This window comes from Euleptes europaea, chromosome 12, assembly GCF_029931775.1.
Source record: "Euleptes europaea isolate rEulEur1 chromosome 12, rEulEur1.hap1, whole genome shotgun sequence".
Classification (NCBI taxonomy): domain Eukaryota; kingdom Metazoa; phylum Chordata; class Lepidosauria; order Squamata; family Sphaerodactylidae; genus Euleptes; species Euleptes europaea.
The window spans coordinates 25,946,911-25,964,317 of record NC_079323.1 but is presented as its reverse complement, the minus strand read 5'-3'; the positions used below and the strand labels follow the sequence as shown (position 1 = coordinate 25,964,317).

Genomic DNA, 17,407 nt, shown 5'->3' with positions numbered 1-17,407 from the left:
GAAAAGAGCAGGTGACCCACAGTGTCTGTCCAATAACCTAAATGTATTGGCATTCCTAATGGTATATGAGAAATCTGGAAAGTAAAGGAGGTATTGGCAAATGAGGACGGTGGTTCATGTACTGTTATCCTACGGGCAGAAACTGATTAATGCTACTCATACAGTTATTGTGCTCAAGGCTATTTTCAAGAATAATTTTGTTTAGAAAATGAAAGGTAGTGTAAAAGGTTTTGAAGCGAAATCAGCTACTCACCTTGCAGATATTTAGTGCAGGATGGAATCTAGTTATTCTAATTAGTTTCTTTATCTGTCACTCTGTTTTTGTGAGGAGCCCTGTAGCGCAGAGTGGTAAGCTGAAGTACTGCAGTCAAAAGCTCGAACCTGAGTTCGATACTGATGGATGTCGGTTTCAGGTAGCCAGCTCAAGGCTGACTCAGCCTTCCATCCTTCCAAGGTTGGGAAAATGAGTACCCAGCTTGCTGGGGGTAAAGTGTAGATGACTGGGGAAGGCAATGGCAAACCACCATAAACATAGTCTGCCTAGTAAACGTTGTGATGTGACGTCACCCCCAATACTGTCCTCACAGTATTGTTTTCTACTTATTTAATACCATTTTCTGCATTGTTGAACATATGTCTAATTCTTTATGCTGTTTCAGATTTCTGTAATTGTGATCTGATTGCATTGTTTATTAGATATTTCATCCTATTGATTGCATTGACTTACACAAGATGGACTATCAATAAAGTAATTTTTTTTACAAAAACAACTGGAGCATGAGAGCAGAATGATATCCTTATGCTGGAACTGGGACTCGAAATCCCGAAGTGCAGAGAGAGACACTTCTGAAATCTTCATCTGAATGGATCATCTCCCACTCTCCCCACATTTTAGGCCTCTGAGTTGCTGGTCTTGTTTCTCAAGGGAAACCAATGTCACAGGTGTTCCAAATACAAGAAAAGAAGCCTTCCATGTGGAAGCTTTGTAAAGCTTGATCCATATCACTTCTGTGATGTACAATTGAAAAATGGTATGGATCTCTTGTCTCCCTGGAAGAAAGGCAACAGTTGCTGTATCCACATAAATGTTTTGTTCCATCTTGGCTTTCATATTAGAGCACTGTTTTTGGAGTATCAGTACAACATTGTTCTCACATTGTCTATATATCCAGCACATTCTCTGCTTTGCCCGTCTTATCCGAACCTTCTTTGCTAGTTTTTCTTGAAAGATTACAATATAAACAGATTTGTATGCTGCATAGATTGGAAAAGTACACATTTTCAAAACCTCCCATCCTCATAAGCCACCATTTCAATGCCTTCATCCTCTTAGGGCCATTTTCCCTGCCCTTTTGCTGCTGTCTTTTTGTACATCAGTAGTTGCAATACCAGTACTGATTTTTTTTAATGTTGGCCAAAAAGCCCTCTGGTGGTAGTAGTGAAATTTTGGGGTTAGTTTCCATGTGGATGGTATGTTGCCATTGTGAATACCTTTGCATTTGCAGTAGCTGTGAATCCATATTAGAGAATGCCATGTGGATACAGCTAATTTATTTTTTGAATAAGTCTTAGATAAATCTCTAAGGAAGATTTTTTTTCTTTTCCTTGTTTTTCCTTCCAGGAGAATTTCACTATTTCTATTCCCCCCACTTCTCCTCAACAACCTTCTTTCTCTTCCCAGAAGAGAAACACCCAAGATAGTTTCCAATTGTCATTGCACCCAAATATTCTGAGCTCACAGCATCTCCAAATCAGAAACAGAAAGCCTGAAATCCCTTACACAAGCTTACTTCAAAACATTGTTTCAAGGCAATCTGGGTTAGCTCTTACTCTCGCACGAATGGAGAGAAAGTACTAAACTATGACTGTAACACAATATGGAAAAGAGAAGGGAATCCATGTGTGAGAGGACAGAATGGAGTGTGTGAATCCCCAGAGGAAAGTTATCTTGATGTTGAGACTTCTGTACATTTAGAAAGTTAATTTTGCTGCGATAAACATAAAATGGTGGCACAGCTAAGAAAATCTATTAGGGAGTCACTCAAGAAGAATTAGTTACTAAATAAATGTCTTCTCCAGACATATTCCTGAGATGCCAAAACTATTATAATGTAGGCATCAAGATCTATTTGCTCATCAAAGATTTTAAAGATTGAACAACTTCTGCCGTTCTACTAGATTGTAGCCATTGCTATCTTCCACTTTTATCCTTTCATGTTTTTATTTTTAATTGTTTTGACATCTTGGGTATGTTACTTCTAAGCTGTGTTGGAAACTTTTTAGTGGAATAGCAGCCTATAAATATTTTGACTAAATAAAAATGTTCGCACACAACAGGCTACCAACTTGAAACATCTGTAACTGACTGGGAGATTAATTAAGCCTCTGAAACGTATGTCTATCTGGAGACTACTCCAGCTGCTTGCAACCACTGCTGGATCAATTTTCTCTACACCACTGTGGACCATTTTTCTCCAGCTAGGAATGAAAGAAGATGTGATAAATTCACTAATGGTTTGGGGAAAAGCAAGCAGCAAGGATACTTTTGCAGCATCTTGGAGGGCATTCTTTGATGTGATTATGCCACAAGTTAGAAATTAGGAAATGGAAATAACATTTTGCATCATGATAGTAAGGACATTGGGCAGAGTGCTTGTGCAGGTAGTAACAGTTCCGCTCTAGTTGTTTGTTAATGATGATGATTTTCTCTACCCATTTCAAACAGTCCTAGTTTGGGGACTGAAGCAGTTTTGGTTGCCTCAGAGAAGGCCCTCAGCTAAGATAAAGATACGATAGTGTGACCCTGTTGATCCTTTTGAATTTTTTAAAATTCTTGCTCAGGTACAAAAATCATGCATCTACATAACAACATGAGTGTCAAACACATGTCTACTTTGGCAGTCAAAAAAATTCCAGTTTGCAAGTACTCCATCCCAGAAACAATCAAGCAACTATGTAAACATGGAGTACCACTGGGGTGGGAAGATAAGGAAGTGTCACAAATCTTGACAATGCTAGATGTTGTGTTGTGAAGATGGTGTTAACCTTGGAAGAACTCATGACCTTCAAATCAAATCACAGCTAAGTGAATTTTATACCGCAGAAAAGAAACACACATATTTCAGTAGGCAAAAAGAGAGAGACCAAGAGAAATCAGATAAAACCCATGTATAGCATAATTGCTACTAGAATAATTCTTCAACCTTGGAAAGCAGCCAAAGTTATTAGATATGTATTGGCCCCAAATGACAGAGCTAATTTGGAGACAAAATCCTTCCAATTAAACTGACAGGACCGAAAAGCCTACCCCGCTTATTTTTAGAAATGTATGACCAGTCTAAAAATCTGTGACTGGGTAAGTGCCTAAGGTGTATACTGCTGACAGCATACACTGTGACCTGTTTGGTGTATTTCGTCTCGCACCTTTTTCTGAGTGTGAGCATCCTTCCCCACTTTGAGTTCATTAGCAACATTTAGGGATCAAGGGTGAAATGTTTAGACTCTCTGGAACCCTGGGCACTTTTTCGTTGTCATCTCTCATAACTTGTGTTTAGGAAACAGCAACTCTGGGTGGTCCTTTATAGGTCACCGACTAAAACTCATGGCCATAATTTTGTGCAGCACTAATTACTCTCACAAGTTGAGGAACTGTTCGCAGCATGAAAAATTAAGGACTTTCTGACCACATGGGAATTTTCTTTCCCCCAACAAGATCAATCATAGCTATTACTTTCTATCAAGGAACTGTAATCACATGAATTTTATGCTCTAGCAAGGAAAAAATATGATAATGAACCCTGATGCATTTTGCTTTTCAGTTTATAATTAGGTTGCTATTTCTTTTCTTTTTCATGCACGGATATAGAAGATCCCAGGTTCAATAGTAGGCACTAGTTCTTGAAGGATGGCAGGCAGAAAAGCCAGGAAAGACCGCAGTGGTCAGAGTGTCAGACCTGGGAGACCCAGGTTCAAATTTCCATGCTGTCAAGGAAGCTTGCTGGGTGACCTGGATTCAGTCACACTCACTCAGCCTAACCGACCTCATATAATTGTTGTCACAAGGATAAAACAGACAACAGGAGAATGATGTAAGCAGCTTTGGGGAAGACAGAGAGGCATAAAATATCTACATAAAGTTGGAGAACTGCTGTCAGAGTATGGACCAATAATCTTACTTAATATATTATGGACCAATAATCTTACTAACTGTATTATTAAATTATCTGCACATTTTTATCTCACCTCTGAGTTCAATCCCGACAGAAGTCGGTTTCAGGTAGCCGGCTCAATGTTGACTCAGCCTTCCATCCTTCCAAGGTCGGTCAAATGAGTACCCAGCTTTCTGGGGGTAAAGGGAAGATGACTGGGGAAGGAACTGGCAAACCACCCCATAAACAAAGTCTGCCTAGGAAACGTCGGGATGTGATGTCACCCCATGGGTCAGGAATGCCCCGGTGCTTGCACAGGGGACCTTTACCTTTTACCTTTATCTCCAAGAAGCTCAGGACTATGGACATGGCATTCCTCTCGATTTGGTCCCCCAATGACCCTGTGAGCTCAGGCCAACTGCAAAGGGGTAACCGTGTTAGGCAGTCATGGCAAAACAAAAGTCCAATGGCACCTTAAAGACTAACAGCATTTGTTTCAAAATGAGCTTTTGTAAGTCACAGCTCACGTATTCAGATTTCCCCTTCACACATCTGAAGAAACGAGATGCAACTCCAAAAATTCATTTTGAAATTAATGTTATTATTCTTTAAGGTGCTGCTGGACTTTTGCTTTACGAGATTGACCAGCCCAAGGTAATGACCCAAGTTAGATTTATGGGCAAGTGCAGATCTGAACTAAGAAAGTCCAATCCTACTCCTACACATGATATGAAGCAGCTCCATACGTTCTTGTCCCAGTACTGCATTCTTAATCATTCGCTCAAGTCAAAAAGTAGTAGATATAGCGAATCCTTGTTGTTATAGATCTCAACATATGACGTTGGGTCTGCCAGAAACCACAGACTTAATGTTACATTTTCCTCATCCTCATCCCCTAGGATGAGACTCTCAATAATATGTACCAAGATAACTCCATACAAACCACCCCCAAAACAAAGAAAGAGAAGACTGTGCACATGCATCATACTGCCATGCAGTTTCTTCAGGGTGGCTGTAAGACTATTTCCTTGGTGCTTCTTTGCTTTCTTTGGTATGAGAGGAATCGGCCCCACATGACAGTGTCGGAGAGGCACAGGAAATATCCACACACCTAGCCTCAGCTATGGAAATCCTGCCTGGGGCTTTACAGGCATTCCTGTAGATTAGCAAAGAAGATGGGGAAATATCCTGCCCCTGGGATAAAGGAAAGGTGCAGAAGAAGCCCCCTCACCCACTACTCCTAATCCAAGAAGTCTGCTAACCCAGAAGCAAGCTCCTGGCTTAGCAGGTGTTTGGGGAATTGTGTTGGGAAGATGAGAACATCCAGGAAGCAGATCAAGCTTGAGGGCCAGGGGATTTAAAAGCCAGTGTGGAGGTCTGGACAGGGAGAGCTTTGGCTGGGGAGGCAGGGGACGGGAAAGCGAGTGTGGCAGCGGACGTGGAGGCAAGCCCAGAGGCTGGGAAGGTGAGCACAGGATCCAGAGGCCTGAGAGGTTGCAGTGGTGAGTCAGGGGAAGGCTGGAGGGAGTTGAGATGCCAGACCTGTGGGGAGGATGCCAGCAACACTGGAGGATGTCAGCCAAGTACTCAAGGAGCAAGGCAGCAGCAGTAGAACCAGGGGGGAGTGCAGATACTGGTGAGGCTGCAGAGGGGCTGGTAAACTTAGGCCCCAGAGACCCAATATGAAATGGTGCAATCCATCCTATTCCCCCTTCAGACACTGACTCTTCATTTTACTTCTCACATAGATCTAGGTAGGGATGTGCACTTTGAAAAAGATCTGAGTTTTTCAGATAGAGATATCAGGGAGCCAAAAAAATTAGTATTTCAAGGTACCCAGGTTCCGAATATCAGCTTGGTATTTGGATCTGGGTTTTCTTCAGGAATCCAATATTATTTGGCTCCATTATTCCCTGCAGGGAATCTTTCTGAAAAGCTGGAGGGGCTGTTTTTTGTTTTGTTTTTTTGAGCAAATTGCAGTGGTGCTGCTGGATGCCTGTCCTTTAAATGACCCCCAATTTTCAAGTGAATTGGACCTCATGGTCCATTGTTTACCCTGAACAAGGTGCCCCCAGCCATCTTCCATTGTTTTCTGGGAGGGGGGATTCCATGCTTTCTCCAGGGTAAAGAACACCAAAGACACTAGAGTAAGCAAAGCAACCCCTAGCAAAAGCCTCTCAAAGCAGAAAGAACCAACAAGCACCCAAAAAACCAATGCAGAACCAGGGGATCCCAGCAGAACCAGGGGACAAAGTGGCAAGCCTAATACAACAAATGTCAAACCAGAGTATCCAAGCCAATGTCAAACCAGAGAACCCAAAACAAACCCAAAGCCAACCAACTGGAGCAAAAAACACAATGATTCAATACCCAACAAAATCAATTTCAAAAGACAGAATCAAAGCCAAACCAACATAGCAAGCTGATACTAAGCCTTGGCAAGACACAGACAAACAGTAAAAGAAGAAGAAAAACACCCCTGAGAACCTTAAAATGCTGGCCTCTGATATTCCCATTTACTCCCGAATATTTCCAGGATTTTTCAGGACCTGTTTCCCAATTTCCCAAAAAATCCCGGATACCATCCGGAGACCCAAATACATGCGGAAAATACTGATAAGGTATTTTTGTATATCTATCCAAATATCCAAATACACACACCCAGATCTAAGCCTATATCTGGATCATCAACATCCCTTTAAGCTCCCTTTATCAACAAGTTCCAAGAGGCCAAATTCTAAACAGAAAAAAGCCATTCATTAAAAATTTAAAAACAAGCCTGTGAATAGATTTCTTGCTGGAATTCTACAAGCCCATCCCAACAATTTTATGATCTTTTGTTAGTTGCGCAATATTCCCCCCCCCCCCGACTACACTATTAAACTGATCTACCACTGAAAAGCGAGGCAGTTAGCACCAATTTTAATTATCTTGTATAGTTTTCATTTCAACTCTATATATCCCTAAAGTAGAAAACCATTTAAACATTCATTTTCACTGTACCTACTCTGGTGCATTAATGCTTTTCAGACTTGACAATACCGATGAAATGACTGCTCTCAAGGTCTATTCTATTTACCCCAAGAGAAATGAAACCTTTCTAACACGCAGAAGTTAAAATAAAATGCTGCTCAGAGGGAGTCATAATCATTGTTGCCTTGACTCTTGTGTTTCCTTCCTGCACATCTACAATTTGTACTTTTTGGAATTAATGAAATGAAGGCTGCAATCCTATCCCAATATTTTATGATCTGCTAGGTGAGCGCCTGGGTTTAAGTCCCGCTGAACTCAATGGCTTTTACAGAGTAAACATCCATGGGATCAGGCTGCATATTGAATGTAGTTGTACAAATATCAAGAGACCTACATCAACATCCAATCTTGTACCAACATGCACTGCCGGGGGGTGGGGGGAGAGAGACACCTGGTTGGCCACTGTGTGAACTGCTGGACTTGATGGGGCTTGGTCTGATCCAGCAGGGCTTTTCTTATGTTCTTATGAGACTACTACAGCTGTCTTTACTTGCTAATGCCAGTAATTACTATGGATCTAAACTAGAACTCGGGTGTTATTAAACCTCAAGGATCAAGAACATGAACATTGCTTAGATCATCATCTAACCCTAAATACTCAAAAACATGAATAATATAACCAATTGCCAGAATACATGTGGACAAAGATGATGTGAGGAAATTGCTATGGGAATATATTTTGATACAATGACTATTTATACTCCATGTGATGGAATATTATTGCGCCTATAGAAAAAAATCCATAGTACCATACCATATCCAAATTATTTGATATTGTCAAACAACCCAGTCAGGTGGATCAGGCTGAGAGAACGTGCAACAATCACCCATCATACTTCATGCTAAGCGGATATATGAATTTAGATGTTGCTAGTACAATCTACTACACCGGCTCCACGACTTATTCATGCAGGGAGGAATACTGAAATATGGAAAGAACCGGAGGATACACTGGGATCTCTAAAATCTGCAAGAACATTCATACCACCTAGCAAAATGCAACAAAAAAAACAAAATTCCCCTATCATCATGACAATCACACCCTCTTCAAAAATATAGCGACCAAGTGTAGTGTAATGATTAGAGTGTCAGACTAAGATGTGGGAGTACCAGATTCAAATCCTCGGTCTGCCAGTGATCTTGGGCCAGTCACACCCATTCAGCCTAAGCAACCTCACAGGGTTGTTGTGAGGATAAAATGGAAGAAGTAGAGTTGGTTTTTATATGCCGACTTTCTCTACCATTTAAGGGAGACTCAAACTGGCTTACAATCACCTTCCCTTCCCCACAACAGACACCCTGTGAGGTAGGTGAAGCTGAGAGAATGTGACTTGCCCAAGGTCACCCAGCTGGCTTCGTGTGTAGGAGTGGGGAAACAAATCCAGTTCACCAGATTAGCATCTGCTGCTCATTTGGAGGAGACGGGAATCAAACCCGGTTCTCCAGATCAGACTCCACCACTCCAAACCACCACTATTAACCACTACACCATGCTGGCTCTCTGGAGGAGAGGAGAATGTTGTAAGCTGTTTTGTATACCCATTGGGGAGAAAGGCATAGTATAAATGGAATATTACAGTTGCTTAATTAACAAAAAAAAAGTTCATTTAAAGACTTCTAAACTAAGGATAAACACATTCAATGTGATATTCAGATGGATATAGTTCACAGGGAGGTAGATTTACAAATTATTTCTTCTTCCAGAAACACATTTTAAGATGTTTACAAACAGTTCACGTCCATTTCAGAGCAGATGCCCATATCAGCAGTAAGTAAGTTCTGAACACAATGTTAAGAAGCCACTTTCCCCTCAGGGCAACCATTTACCCAACAACTGTTTGCTGAGCCACTGGATTTTGTTGACACAACAGCAGCAGCTTCAACCATAAATTGCCTGGAGCACAGGAACCCAAGTAAGTTCTTGATGATAGATAAATCTTGAAGAATATACTTTGTCTACAATCCTAAAACAAAATTTTAGTAAGTTGCATCAGATTTCTGTGCCAATATGCAGGTTCAAGGAAGTGCACAAATTTTGCCCACCATGGAAGTTACTGAACAGAGCTTATCTGAAAACTCCAGGGATTCAAACTCACCAGATTAGAGCTAAATAGGAGCACTTAACGAAGGACTGAAAAACAAAACAGACATTGGATTGGATGATGTGAATCTGTTCTGCTAAAGCACAGCCCTCCTCTAGCACCAACAGCCTTCCTCCAGCGTAAGATGTTTCCCTGCCAGTGGAAGGCTCCAGGGTTAGCAGAAAGCATTCACAAGATCCAATGTGTGGAGTACAAGCGCTGTTTTGCAATACAAACTCGGATCCTGTCCCTGGTGCAATGCCAAGAAGATGAGTGTGTCAAAAACACTGAGTTCTTGCTTCTCAGAAGTAGTAGCACTGCTTTAAAGAACACGGGGTGACATTTCAGTAATTTTAAAACTTGGCATTTTAAAAACATTTTATTGTTAAATAAAAAGATACATGTGACCTGTGGGTTGTACAGCTTAGCAGAATTTGTCAATATCCTAAACCATGTGACGCTCAGCAATTAACATATCAGAACACCATGGCTTCCAGTCCATCTTCCATAAACTTCTTATAGAGGGCCATAAACTTGGCCACAAATGCCTCCAGGTGATAAATGGATTTGCTGCCCAGCTGCAGTCGGTGTTCGTAGAAGGCTGCCATCTGAGCAACTTCCCCTTTCAGTTGTCCATCACAGTTGTTGAGGAGTTCAGACAGAAGCCCCTAAAATAAGTAACGCACAGCAATATTTAATAAAGCTTTGTTTGGGTGTTTTTTTTTAAGAAGACCTGCCTTTCAGATCCATGAAGCCATCCTGTCAAACGACAGTTTCTAATATCAAGGAACAAGAGTATTCACATGAGCTATTTTTAACCACACTTTTTTTGCTGTCAAGTCACAGCTGACTTATGGCAACCCTGTAGGGTTTTCAGGGCAAGAGACGTTCAGAGGTGGTTTGCCACTGCCTGCCTCCTGGTATTCCTTGAAGGTCTCCCATCCAAATTCTTGCCAGGGCTGACCCTGCTTAGCTTCTAAGATCTGATGAGATCAGGCTAGCATGGGGCTATCCAGTTCAGGGCTTAACCACACCTACAAAGGTATTTAGTATATAAAGCACCTTTCAGATGGTCAAGTAATCCTGAATGGGATCACTAAAATGCACAGTCACCAATGGACAAGACCATAGTTTTACTTAATGCACTAGGATCTCAGCACGGAATTGACTAGGATCCAGAAGAATGTTTCAGTGGACAGAAAGGATTTCTATCCACTGTGTGTGATTTTTTTTAAAAAAAATATTGCTCTACTGAGGGAGAAAGTAGCTGTTGATGGGTGAAGGAACAACTTCAAAGTCATGGTATTGAGAGGGGGATGTATGTTCCTATCAGATAAAAGTTATTTCAGAGATATGTTCCTTCCCCATGCCAACCCTTAATAAATAACGTGAAAATCAAGTGACTAAAATCCAGTACATAAATTAAAATTGAGGATTAAAATAAAACCAATAACAGTTTAAAATAATTAAAAAGATCCTGAACTGCTTTGTAGGCAGTGGAAATATTTCACCTATATAACTCATCTGTGACAATCTGTGGACCAAAGCCCCCAAATTTAAGGGGGGGGAGGTGGACACTCTCCCACAAATAACACAACTGCCCAGAGACGAGCTAGAGACTAGAACTGAACCAATCCCTCATCTTCATAAAAGTGCTTAATAGCTCTCTAGTCTAGAGGATAACCAACAGCAATGATGCATCCAACCAACTATCCATAAGTTGATCAACGATCTTATATAATATTCTTATGTAGTTTCTATTGCAGCACTTGTTTCTAATAAGTCGCGCTTAAGGTTAAGATGAAAATCATTGAACTGCTTCTGAATGATATTGAGTTACAAGAACTGAAAAGCCTTGCTTCTGGTGCTGCTCCCCAATGCTTTGCGGTTTTTCACCCGAGTCCACGCTTCCCGAATATTTTTCTTGCCTGATCGACCCGCCCTTACGTAGGGCATATGTGCTCGTTCGTTTTAATGTTCACCCCTCTAGGGTGCTATATGAGAGATTTGATTATACAGAAAGATTGTGTCCATGTGGGATGAACAAGATAGAGGATAATGAACATGTTTTATTATACTGTAAATTTTATAATGATCTTCGAGTTACTCTTCTACAGTCTATTTTGCAATTGCTTGAGGGCAATCGGATTCTGCCAAAGTCCGCAAACTTATTGTAACACAGAATAGGAATACAATTGAATCGGTAGCAAAAAATTTCTATTATGCTACTAGGAGGAGATATGTTTTTGACCGCTGACTTGTATGCTTTTGAATGTGCTCCGATAACATCCTCATCTCCTCCTGAGACTCTTCCATGAACTCCAGTTCCTTATTATATAGCTCCTCGTGTGAGGCCTCTGGTTGATGTTGAGGACTTTCTCCACGATTATCTGCCACAGCTGGATTAACTGCAGAGTAATGTTCATTTGGAGGAGACTTATTGAGGGAAGTAATCACATCTTCTTCATATGGGAGTTTCTCTGATAAGCATGTGTCCATTGAAGAAGTCTTTGGGAAAAGATCTTCAGTTTGGCTTTCTTGAGTCATTTTAATGGGAGCTCTCGGCAAGAATAACAGAGGTTTAATAGTCTCATCAACAAAAACCCTCTTCTTTTGTTAATAATAGCTGGAATTGTCTTAGAGTTGAAGCTTAGTTTCAATCTTTCTCCACAGTGGGTAGCCGTGTTAGTCTGTTTGCAGTAGTCAAAAAGGGCAAGAGTCCAGTAGCACCTTAAAGACTAACAAAAATATTTTCTGGTAGGGTATGAGCTTTCGTGAGCCATAGCTCACTTCTTCAGATAATCTTTCTCCACTGAGGCTCAGGTGTCTTGATTTGTGGGTTATTTCCTTCCATCATCAGGGTAGGCAGGACCTAATTTTTACAACTTCCTGTCTGCCCTTGGCAGGAAATAGCCTGCAAAAACTCAGTTCCGTCCTGCCTCATAGGGGAAGCAGGCTTCAAGCACTTCTTGGTGCTTGATCTTTACTTAGGAATAGATTCCTTAGGATTGTCTGTTACTGTTTGACTGTTTGTCGTTCCTTGACTGTAAGTGATCCTTTCCTTATTTGTTCCTGCCCTGTGGTCCCTCTCTGTCGTTTTTGTCCTGGTCTATTGTTCCCGGACTTAGTCCCCCGGGGATTTAGAAATGGCGGACGCCATTTTAGATCAAGAGGATGACCTACTCTCGATGGCAGATTATCAACTGGGGCTGGTCCAATCCGCCCCAAAGGACTCCGGAACACCCAGCAGTCGCAATAGCGATCCCTCGGGGAGCGGGGAACCGACGGATTCCTTGCAAGGCAAGGAAACTGCCGCCGCTCAGCTGAGAGCAAAAAAGGCGTGAAAAACCGCGCTGAGGCTGCAGAGTGCGCCGAAGCTGCAGGGCACTAGGAAACGCAAGTGCGGCGGTAGAAACCCAGCGGGGACGAGAACCGGACAAAAGATGTCAGCTTTCTCGACCAGACTCTCCACTGGCAGTGTTTTCTTCAGCGGTGGAGGAGCCTCATTCTTCTCTCCAGTCGGGAGCGGGTAACTTCCCCCCTCCCCTTCAGTGGCGGGCGGCGGCGATTACATTACCAGAGAGGAGGCGGATATGTGGATTAACACGGCTTTGCAAAGGCAGTGGCAATTTTTTTCAATTTTTCAATTTCAATTTTTTCAAATGAGGCTTCCTACTGCTCCCTGGCCGGGGCCATGTGAGTCTCCTTCCCTTTCTATTGCCCAAACTTCTTCTCAGTCCAATAACACTGGGACAGAAGAGGGTGGACGTACCAACCAGGGGGTTTCTTCTAATACCCAATGGCCCACTAAGGCAGCCCTTAAAACGGATTTGGGAAATCAACAGACTTCTATGTCTGAGTCTTATGCCTCCTCCCTCGACACGGATGATGAGAGAGAGGAGGGCAAGTTCGACTCTGAGGAAGAGTCTCCTGCCCCAAAGGAACCACAGACCGCCTATTCAATGGCGAGCTTTACCAGGACTTATTGGCCAAGGCAATACTGGCCTTAGACCTACATGAGGAGTCTTCCATCTCTGAAACTCAGAAGCTCAGCTTAAAGCAGGGAGTTGCTGAGTGTTTTCCGAGGAAACAAGCACGCAATAACCTGGTGCCTTTCCCGGAGTTCTTTTTAAGAGCTGTGAAGGATGAATGGGATAAGCCATTGTCTGGCAGACAGGCTCCGGGTAACATTAAGAAACTGTACCAGCTGGCTCCTCATGCTATTAGTTTACTCAAGCTTCCGTTAGTTGACGCGCCCGTGATGGATCTACAGACCCCGGGCCTTGTACCAGAAGATGGTTTAGGCTCTCTCAAGGATGAGCTGGACCGTAAATCTGAGTCATTGACCCGAAAATCACATGAGAGCTCTGCGTTAGCTATCCAGGCCAGTGCAACCTATTTTTGCGAGAGCTTCTTATTTGTGGGTGAAGAAACTCATCCAGCTGGTTCCCCCTGAGAACCATAGGGTAACAGGGGGCCTAGAAAGAGTCCTAAACACCCTCACCTTAATGGCCGACTCCTCCCTTGACACAATGTCCTTTGTGGCTCAGTCGATGGCTTCAGTTACCTCGGTCAGGAGAGCACTCTGGCTTAGAGCATGGCCAGCTGATTTCAGAGCAAAGACTTACCCAATTAGGGCTTACCCAATTCAGGAGGGTAGACTTTTTGGGGAGAGATTGGATAAGATCTTAGTTGAGACTAAGGATAAGAAGCAGGCTCTCCCAAAACAATTTTAAAAGGAGCACATAACAGGATCATACCAGTCCTTTCGGCCCTACCAGGGGGGAAGCACTCCCTTTCATTACTGGTCAGAATCCAGACAGGGCTCACGGAACCCTTCCCGTTCCTTTCGAGGGGGGGGCCTACCAGGGTCACCAGGCCCGATCAGAAAAGGGGGACAAGTTTACTAAACCCAATCCCCAGTGACGCCGATCAGGTGCCGGTAGGGGGGAGGCTCATGCATTTCAGTCACAACTGGACCCTTTCGAACCCCAATCATTGGGTCATGCAAATTATAGCCATGGGTTACAAACTGGAATTCACCTCCCTTCCGAGAGACCGTTTCCTTCGGTCTCCCACCCCTGTCAACTTACAGAAACACAACAGGACACTCACAGCCATAAAGCATCTAATAGCAATCAGGGCAATAGAACACATCCCCACACCCGAGAGGGGCCAGGGGACTTACATCATATTTTTCATGGCCCCCAAGAAAAATGGGGACTGGAGGGCCATCCTCAACCTCAAATACATAAACAGAACGATGGCACGCAAACACTTCCGTACGGAGACAGTGAAGTCCATAGTACAGTCCCTACTCCCACACACCTTTATGACGGCCGTTGATTTGACGGAGGCATATCTTCACGTGCCTATCCATCCAACACACAAATGCTTCCTCCATTTCACATTTGGCCAACATCACTTTCAGTTCAGGGCCCTCCCATTTAGGTTGGCCTCCGCACCAAGGGTCTTCACGAAGATCCTTGTTACTATCATTGCCACACACAGACAGGAAGGGATTCAGGTCCACCCATACCTGGACGACATCCTGATCTGCGCCCAGTCAAAACAACAATCCCTCTCACACACAGCAAGAGTGATACAGACGCTACACCATCACGGATACCTTATCAATTTCAGCAAAAGTTCCCTGATCCCATCACAGACCATGATTCATTTAGGCGTACACAGACTCACGTACCAATTCTCTGTCTCTTCCTCAGATCAGAATACAAAAGATTATCGATTTGGTCACAAGGGTAGCCAAGTCAAGAACATCCAGACTTATGGCATTGGCGAGGCTCCTGGGGCTAATGGTGGCGTGTATAGCAGTGGTACCCTGGGCTCGCTTCCACGCCAGAACTTTGCAGGGACAGATTCGACTCTTTCACTCAGACATTGCAAGAAAAAGAGACAGACCAATCTCAGTCTCTCTCGAGACAAGGAGAAGCCTCAAGTGGTGGTCTCGTCGCCAAAACCTTCAACGCTCCACTCAGTACATTCACGAGGAACCCATACAGACTACATCAGATGCAAGCCTAGAGGGTTGGGGAGCCACCTGCTTGACCCACACAACTCAGGGTCAGTGATCCACAGCGGAGAAAACTTCTCACATCAACCTATTAGAGTTGAGGGCAGTGAGACTAGCACTTCTGGTTTTCTCTCCATTTGTTCAAGGTCACCACATATTAATCAGAACGGACAACACGGCAGCCAAGGCCTACCTGAACAAGCGGGGGGGGGGGGTGTCACGGTCTTCCTCTCTCCATCGGGAAGCCATTCTCATATTCACCTGGGCACAGACCAACATCCAGTCAATACGGGCAGAACATGTCAGGGGCGCTCTCAATATTCGAGCGGACGCACTAAGCCGGCAGTTCGCAGATGAAGGGAAATGGTCCTTGGAACAGGAAGTTTTTTGGCAAACTACTTCAAGATTTGACATTCCCTCTGTAGATCTATTCGCCTCTGTAGAAAACTGCAAGGTGCCAAGGTTTTATTCAAGATACCTGCACTCAGCAGCGGAGGGAACAGACGCCCTGACAAGCCCATGGCCACCAGGCCTGCTCTACGCCTTCCCTCCCCTACCAAGGGTTCTACGGAAAATCAGGGAGGAAAGAGCAGCAGTCATTCTAGTGGCTCCATTTTGGCCTCGTCGCCCCTGGTTTGCGACATTTTGCCAACTGTCATCTCAGACACCATGGAGAATACCAGTACAATGGGGCACTCTCCATCAGGGTCAACTGGTTCACGCAGATCCTCATTGGTTCTGTTTGACCACCTGGCTCTTGACAGGAGAGCACTAAGAGATAGGGGGTTCTCTGAGGAGGTAGTGTCTACCATCATTGAGGCACGTATACCGTCCACCAGGCAGATCTACAACACTTCATGGAAAGCTTTTGTCCGATGGACTAGTAGGAAGAAAGTCGATCCACTTCAGCCAAGGGTGCATAAGATCCTGGAGTTCCTTCAGGAGGGACTAGCTCTCAAGCTATCCGCGTCCACATTAAAGAGACAGGTCGCCGCACTAGCTACCATTATCCCCATTATAGACGGTAATCCCACCTCAAGGCATCAACACATAGTCACCTTCTTAAGGGGAGTGGCCCAGACTCAGCCACCTGTTACTCACCGGTTCCCTTCTTGGAGCCTTAACCTGGTACTCAACGCGTTGACCAAGTCACCGTTCGAACCCCTACGCTCTGTGTCCCTTAAACACCTCCTCATGAAGGTTCAAACTCAGGGCCCTGTCCATTCGCAAGGGCCTCTGTACATTCCACAAGGACAAGGTGGTCCTAATCCCTGATCCCACCTTTACCCCAAAGGTCAATTCACCTTTCCATAGGTCGCAGGACATTAACCTCCCGTCCTTTTGTCCTAGGCCCTCCTGTCCAAAGGAGCATGCATGGCATACATTGGACTTAAGAGCAATTCGCATTTTCATAGATATAACTTCCGACTTCAGAAAGACTGACTTCATGTTTGTTGGAGTCTGTAACCCCTCTAAAGGTCAACGAATGTCAGCCGTGACAATCAGTCGCACCCTAAAACTCTGTATTGTTGAGGCATACAAGGCTTCAGGTTCTCCCACTCCAGAGGGCATCACAGCCCATTCCCTCCGCAGTGCAGCCACCTCAGCTGCATTTGACAGACAGGCACCAGTGGAGTAAATTTGTCGGGCAGCCACTTGGGCTTCAGTATCCACCTTCATCAAACATTACAGAGTGAATACCTGGGCATCTGCACAGGCGGCCTTCGGCCGCAGGGTGTTGCAGCAGGTAGCAGAGGAAGGTTCATAACCCACCCTTATGGGAGCTCTTGTAGGTCCCACAAATCAAGATGCCAGAGCCTCAGTGGAGAACGGAGCCTTGATTACTTACCATGAAGGCTCCTTCTCTCCTGAGGCGAAGGCGTCTTGCCCACCATGGGCATTTAGCGAGGCAAACCTTCCTGGTTTATTACCCTCACTTTAGTTCGGAAAAGGGGGGAACAGTTTAATTATGAAGAAGTTTGCAGCTAAGTCCGCAGGGTTTAACCCTTCAGTCTGTTTATGTTCCAGTGTGGTGACGTTCCACTGTTTTGCTCATGTTTCATGTTATTAAGTATGTTTTGGATTCCTGTCAGATTAGCTAGGCAAGACTG

The 17,407-nt window shown here is 43.9% G+C and overlaps 1 protein-coding gene across 1 annotated transcript in view; it reads right to left on the bottom strand.

Annotated features, from left to right (window-relative positions):
• Positions 1-9,670: 9,670 nt before the first annotated feature.
• The window catches only part of RFC3 (replication factor C subunit 3), a 132,364-nt gene continuing 124,627 nt past the window's right edge, over positions 9,671-17,407 (bottom strand). Inside the window, exon 10 of the mRNA XM_056858348.1 lies at positions 9,671-9,930. Coding sequence (XP_056714326.1) covers positions 9,739-9,930 — 192 coding nt within the window. The 3' untranslated portion in view covers positions 9,671-9,738. The remainder of the gene's footprint in view (positions 9,931-17,407) is intronic.